Source organism: Rana temporaria, chromosome 6 (assembly GCF_905171775.1).
Source record: "Rana temporaria chromosome 6, aRanTem1.1, whole genome shotgun sequence".
Taxonomy (NCBI): Eukaryota; Metazoa; Chordata; class Amphibia; order Anura; family Ranidae; genus Rana; species Rana temporaria.
In genome coordinates, this window is record NC_053494.1 from 201,461,102 (window position 1) to 201,468,275 (window position 7,174).

General features: G+C 46.5%; 1 protein-coding gene across 1 annotated transcript in view; it reads left to right on the forward strand.

Moving 5' to 3' along the window:
* Positions 1 to 5,563, forward strand: part of MGAT5 (alpha-1,6-mannosylglycoprotein 6-beta-N-acetylglucosaminyltransferase) — a 221,001-nt gene extending 215,438 nt beyond the window's left edge. Inside the window, exons 16-17 of the mRNA XM_040358088.1 lie at positions 1,997 to 2,154; positions 3,916 to 5,563. Coding sequence (XP_040214022.1) covers positions 1,997 to 2,154; positions 3,916 to 4,114 — 357 coding nt within the window. The 3' untranslated portion in view covers positions 4,115 to 5,563. The remainder of the gene's footprint in view (positions 1 to 1,996; positions 2,155 to 3,915) is intronic.
* The last annotated feature ends 1,611 nt before the right edge of the window (positions 5,564 to 7,174 follow it).

A 7,174-nucleotide genomic window follows, 5' to 3' on the forward strand; every position in this document is an offset into this window, starting at 1 on the left:
GTATAAAGGTTAGGGGTCATCCCTTTGCTTAGGGGTCATCCCTTTGCTTAGGGGTCATCCCTTTGCTTAGGGGTCATCCCTTTGCTTAGGGGTCATCCCTTTGCTTAGGGGTCATCCCTTTGCTTAGGGGTCATCCCTTTGCTTAGGGGTCATCCCTTTGCTTAGGGGTCATCCCTTTGCTTAGGGGTCATCCCTTTGCTTAGGGGTCATCCCTTTGCTTAGGGGTCATCCCTTTGCTTAGGGGTCATCCCTTTGCTTAGGGATGGTATAAAGGTTAGGGGTTATCTCTGAGCTTAGGCGTTATAAAGCAGTGTTGTCATGGAGGTCCACTCAATAATCACAGCCCCCCTCACAACTTGGGCTAGGTTCCCATCTCCGACGCTGGGGAACACAATAGAAATCGCATGCGGCTTGGTACGGCACAATTTAAAAAAGGAGTTGGATTTCTTTCCCCACTTTTGTTTTGTGGGTAGTGCAGATAATTAAAATATATGAAGTTTCATAGTGTACTCACTCCCTTGGCATCAACCCCCACCAACAGTACCGTCCTCTGCCCCTCTTCACGTCAGCCCCCTTGCACATTGCAGAATTGCCACTTTTAGTTGATGTCTGTTGGACTGAGGGCCCTTTAATTCTGGGCCCTTTGTGCACCTTTGTTAAAGTTTTGGTTCTTCCAAAACACTCCTGTGTCGTGTAAATTAACAATTCAGCAGGGACAGTTGGACACCCCCTTAAATATGGAAAAAATGATGGTGCTGGTGTAGCCAGCCAGAGAAACTGTAAAAATATGGGGAAATGGAAAGTCTATGACAGTCGCTCAAAAGGAGAGTCGGCTCCCCTGGACAAGATCCGGAGTCAACCTAGTACACACATAGGCAGAAAAGAGCAGAGGGCGCCTCCATCTGGGTGTAAACTGTGCAAACCAGCAAATGGTATTAGTACAGTAATGCACTCGTTTATGTTGGTGGAAGAGTCGGCATGTCATCCATGAAGGATTTGTCATGGCAGAGATCTGCAGGCAAGCAACTGGTGTTATGCGGAGTTTGGCCGGAAAGCTGCTGAGTGGATGTGGAGAGAAGTGCCGTGGCTTCGGAAGCTGGATCTCGAGCGGCACAGTGTATGCAGTGCGCTGCTTGCCTTCCAGGTCCCCAAGCCGCCACGCTTCTCTCTACATCCACCCAGCATCTTCCTGGCTGCACTCTGCAAAACACCAGTCGCTTGCCTGCCAATGTCTGCCATTGATGATCAATCATCCATGGAGGACATGCTGACTCTTCCACTAACATATGTGAGTGCATTGCTGTACTAATACCATTTTCTGGTTTAAACTCAGATGGAGGCGCCCTCTGCTCTTTTCTGACAGACACCCCTGATGCAGCTGGTATGCTCACCAGGAATCTCGGACACAGCTGTCCACTAGCTGTAAGCGGTGGTGTATTTTGGTTTTGTGCCCATAGGCAAGACAAAAATTGTGGTGGGGCCCCTGATCAGTGTAGCTGTCCCCTTTTACACTTGCCGGCTCTCTTCGTGCCGTGACAGCATGAGGAAATGAATGCCTATTTTATTTCCAGCAAGTGTGTTTAGATCGTGATCAGCTGTGATTGGCTCTTTACCCCAATCTTTTATCCCCCCCAAAGTGAAAGAACAGTGGTCACCGGGACAAGTAGGTTTTATCAGATGACGATAAAAAAAACTGACAGGGTACTAACTGTTCTCTATTCTATACAAAAATGTGGTCTTTATGATAATGTTACTTCATCTTATAAAAAAAAAAACATTCTTGCATTTTAAATTATTTTTTTAAAGACAAAGACCCAGTTTTGTGAAAAGATGCTCAACTGCTGCCCATTTAATGCCCTTATGTATGAGATTAGTTGGATGTTGGTTTGAGAATTCCTGCGCAGCCACTCATGCGGGAATGTCTGTAGGTTTTTCCTCCACATTGTTCTTCTGTTACTAGCTTCTCTTGTGAGTACTTAAGCCGTTTCTCCTTCAGGATTTCTGCCATGGACAAGTCATGTGGCCTTCGTTAAGCGCCCTTCAAGTGATACTTGCAGAAACTGGAAAGTCATGTAAGCAAGTGTGTCAGGAGAATCAGCTCATCTGTGAGCCGTCGTACTTCCAGCATCTCAACAAAGACCAAGACCTGGCCAAGTAAGTGCAACAGATGATTCCAGCAGTTGATAAATTGATGCCTAAGGTGGTGCAGCAGACAAAACCACTAATGTTAAGGGCACCATTGGCCTGTCTATAGTCCTGCGCCGTATAGCAGTCGGTTTTAGCTTTCTTGTCCTCTGGCACCACGGTCCCCTCTCCCTTCCGGTGCCACAGCCCCTCGTCCTCTCTCTCCCTTCCGGCGACACAGCCCCTCGTCCTCTCTCTCCCTTCCGGCGACACACCCCCTCGTCCTCTCTCTCCCTTCCGGCGACACACCCCCTCGTCCTCTCTCTCTCTCTCCCCCTCGTCCTCTCTCTCTCTCTCTCTCTCTCTCTCTCTCTCTCTCTCTCTCTCTCTCTCTCTCTCTCTCTCTCTCTCTCTCTCTCTCTCTCTCTCTCTCTCTCTCTCTCTCTCTCTCTCTCTCTCTCTCCCTTCCGCCGACACAGCCCCCCGTCCTCTCTCTCCCTTCCGCCGACACAGCCCCCCGTCCTCTCTCTCCCTTCCGCCGACACAGCCCCCCGTCCTCTCTCTCCCTTCCGCCGACACAGCCCCCCGTCCTCTCTCTCCCTTCCGCCGACACAGCCCCCCGTCCTCTCTCTCCCTTCCGCCGACACAGCCCCCCGTCCTCTCTCTCCCTTCCGCCGACACAGCCCCCCGTCCCCTCTCTCCCTTCCGCCGACACAGCCCCCCGTCCCCTCTCTCCCTTCCGCCGACACAGCCCCCCGTCCCCTCTCTCCCTTCCGCCGACACAGCCCCCCGTCCTCTCTCTCCCTTCCGCCGACACAGCCCCCCGTCCTCTCTCTCCCTTCCGCCGACACAGCCCCCCGTCCTCTCTCTCCCTTCCGCCGACACAGCCCCCCGTCCTCTCTCTCCCTTCCGCCGACACAGCCCCCCGTCCCCTCTCTCCCTTCCGCCGACACAGCCCCCCGTCCCCTCTCTCCCTTCCGCCGACACAGCCCCCCGTCCCCTCTCTCCCTTCCGCCGACACAGCCCCCCGTCCCCTCTCTCCCTTCCGCCGACACAGCCCCCCGTCCTCCCTTGTATCTTTACCACTTGATGTGAGAGGTCTGGATCCTTTCATGGGATATAAATAGTCATGCCATGCCTCTTGCTTGAACACTTTGGGGTTGATTTACTAAAAGTAGAGTGCAGAATCTGGTGCAGCTGTGCATGGTAGCCAATCAGCTTTTACATAGGTTGAAAAAAGTCCAAGTGCAACCCAAAAAAATCAAAATATAATCCCATATACACAACCCTACACCCACAGTTGATCCAGAAGGCAAAAAAAAACCTGCAAAGCATGCTCCAATTTGCTACAGCAGGGGAAAAAAATTGTTCCTGATCCCCCGAGATGGCGTATTCAATTTAGCTTTGCAAACAAAACCTGAAAGCTGGTTGGTTTCTATGCACAGCTGCACAAGACTTTATTAACAAGTTTTAGTAAATCCCATTTGGGCCCAATAGCAAATACAAGTGACTCTGCTAATGGTCCTTCACTTTCATACTTTGTCTAATATCCATAGTTTAATGAACACTGTTTTTTTTTTTTTTTTTGTGTGTGTATGTATATGTGTGTATATATGTATATATGTATATATGTGTATGTATGTATGTATGTATGTATGTATATATATATATATATATATATATATATATATATATATATATATATATATATATATATATATATATATATATATATATATATATATATATATATATATATATATAGTGATATATTTGTGTTTTCATCCTCAGGTTCAACATTCATTGCCAGACCTCTGACGTCGCAAATGATATCGTGGTCCCGTCCATAGATGAGAGCAAGAAGCATTGCGTCTTTCAAAGCGATCTCTTATTATTCAGCTGCGCAGGGTCCCACCCCCACCACAAGCGGGTCTGTCCATGCAGGGACTACATGAAAGGACAGGTTGCACTTTGCAAGGACTGCCTATAGCATCTGCTAACCCTCTCCCTGTTGGATGGGGTGTCCTGGCGGCTAGGTGCGAAGGCATATAACACTTTCTTGCACTTTTGGCCTATTGGTGTTTATGGAAAGCATAAAGGGTTTCACGTTCCGAAAACGGGCGCCAAACACCGTTTCCGAAGAGTCCGTCCCAGGAAGTGCTTCAGATGCCTTTCTCACAGGAGCATTTTTTTTTTTTTTTTGTGAGCTGAAGCCCTGGAAAGAACCACCTTTTAATCCTAAAGCCTTCCACCTCTGCGCTACTTAAAACAAAAAAAAAGCGCAGCTGACGGTTTATTTAAAGAAAATCCTATAGACGGTTTACACAAGGTGAAAATGGTTTTAGGTCATCGATGTGGCGGAGCAGTCCTCTCTAGTGCGGTGATTTAGGAACGCCAGGACGCCATGCTAGTATGTGTGAAACAACAAAAAAGGGTGTGAAGGCGGTTCATCCGCTCTGATTCTGGACGCCATACTAGATGATGATCACCGCATGCTGCAAAGGCCCACAGGCTGCTAGCTGTAACATAACGCATGACTACTGTAGACTTATTGATTGACGACGTAGAGCAGTGCCGGTGTCTCGTTAAGGAATCGATAATATGGCATGTGTGTGAAATTCACTTTCGGGAGGGGAAAAAAAAATTATGATTCTCAATTTGTTTACAGACCGTAAAGTCTCTCCTCGTACACTCAACAAATTTCCTCCATCTCCGATCGCCACACTGCCAAGTGGTAGACCACCGCCAGCTTGGTTTTTCCTTGGATCCTTTGGGAATAACTGAAAATAAGGAAAATGTGTAATAACTGTCCTAGCTAGCGAATGAGGTAGTCTAGACAAAGCCAGTGCTTACCCAGGCGGTAGAAGTAGACAGCTAAAGATATATGTATAAAGCTTGTACGTCGTGTTTTTTTTTTATGGGCCATGTCTGTGAAATAGTTCTGTATATATTTAACATGTGGAATATTTTTATTTAGATATTTATGATGCAAAGAGGGTGTACATTTTTCTCTGTTTCTATGTTTGTGTGTGCGCACGCGCAGAGGAATTCAGTTGAACTTTGAATATAGCTGCCATTTGCATTGGGTGGAAGCAAGCTTTTTATTTTATTTTTTTCTGGGTGCTTAATCAACGTTTTTCTCTTATCTGTTAAGTAAACTTGCACAGAGCTTTTAACCTAAAGCTGCCCTATATGGACAAGTGTGTGGATACATGACCATCATGCCTGTATGAGCTTCTTATAGGACATCCTATTCCAAAACCACGGGTGTTGATATATAAATTTTTTCCTGTCTTTTTTTTTTTTTTGGCTATACCAGTCTCCACTTTTCTGATGAGACTTGATTTTGAAGCTTGCATGTAGTATTCTGTGCCCATCGATCCAAAGAGCATTTGTGAGACCAGGTATTTAAAGTGGTTGTAAACCCTTAAAAAAAAAAAAAAAACTGCAAGACAAAGGCATAACGAGCTAGTATGCATAGCCTACTAGTTCATTATGTATTACTTACCTCAGAGCGAAGTCCCCACAGCCGTCCTGGACCTCCCCCCTCCGGCCGCGGACATCTCCCCCGGAGCTTTCTTCCGGGTATCGCGGCTCCGGAGCTGCGATGACGTCACTCCCGCGCGGGAGCAGCCGTTAACAGCACATCTAACTGAAGCAACAACAAGCCATTGCTTCAGTCCGCATGTGCCGATCGCTTCAGCACATGCAGACATGGGGATATCTCCTAAACTGTGCAGACTTAGGAGATATCCAGGGTAGCTACAGGTAAGCCTTAACCACTTAACGCCCGCCGCACGACTATTTACGTCCGCAAAATGGCACGGACAGGCAGGTGGGCGTATATATATGTCCTTGCCTTTCCGCGGGTCGGATCGGGACCCCCTCCGCTGCGTGCGGCGGGTGGCTTACCTCGGGGAGAGATCCGGGACGACGGCACGGCTATTCGTTTATAGCCGCTCCGTCGCGATCGCTCCCCGGAGCTGAAGAACGGGGAGAGCCGTATGTAAACACGGCTTCCCCGTGCTTCACTGTGGCGGCACATCGATCGTGTCATCCCCTTTATAGGGGGAGACACAATCGATGACATCAGACCTACAGCCACACCCCCCTACTGTTGTAAACACACACTAGGTGAAGCCTAACACGTTCAGCGCCCCCTATGGTTAACTCCCAAACTGCAACTGTCATTTTCACAATAAAGAATGCAATTTAAATGCATTTTTTGCTGTGAAAAGGACAATGGTCCCAAAAATGTGTCAAAATTGTCCAATGTGTCCGCCATAATGTCGCAGTCACGAAAAAAATCGCTGATCGCCGCCATTAGTAGTAAAAAAAAAAAAAAATTAATAAAAATGCAATAAAACTATCCCCTATTTTGTAAACGCTATAAATTTTGCGCAAACCAACCGATAAACGCTTATTGCGATTTTTTTTTTTTTTTTTTACCAAAAATAGGTAGAAGAATATGTATCGGCCTAAACTGAGGACATATTTTTTTTTTTATATATATATATATATATATATATATATATATATATATATATATATATATATATATATATATATATATATATGTATATATGTTTTTGGTGGATATTTATTACAGTAAAAAATATTGCAATTTTTTCCAAAATTGTCGCTCTATTTTTGTTTATCGCGCAAAAAATAAAAACCGCAGAGGTGATCAAATACCACCAAAAGAAAGCTCTATTTGTGGGGGAAAAAAGGACGCCAATTTTGTTTGGGAGCCACGTCGCACGACCGCGCAATTGTCTGTTAAAGCGACGCAGTGCCGAATTGCAAAACCTGGACTGGGTATTTAGCTGGTCTGGGGCTTAAGTGGTTAATATAGGCTTACCTGTAGCATAAAGTTGTTAATGGGTTTACAACCACTTTTAAAGCACAAGTTCACCTTTGGAACATGTTTCATGTCCTACCTGTTTTTAGGCTGTGCAGCCTCCCCCCGTGACAATGGACAGGGCATCCTCTCCCTACACCCACTTTCACACACGGACCTACCATTCACCATTTCCCTGCGGTTGAATGC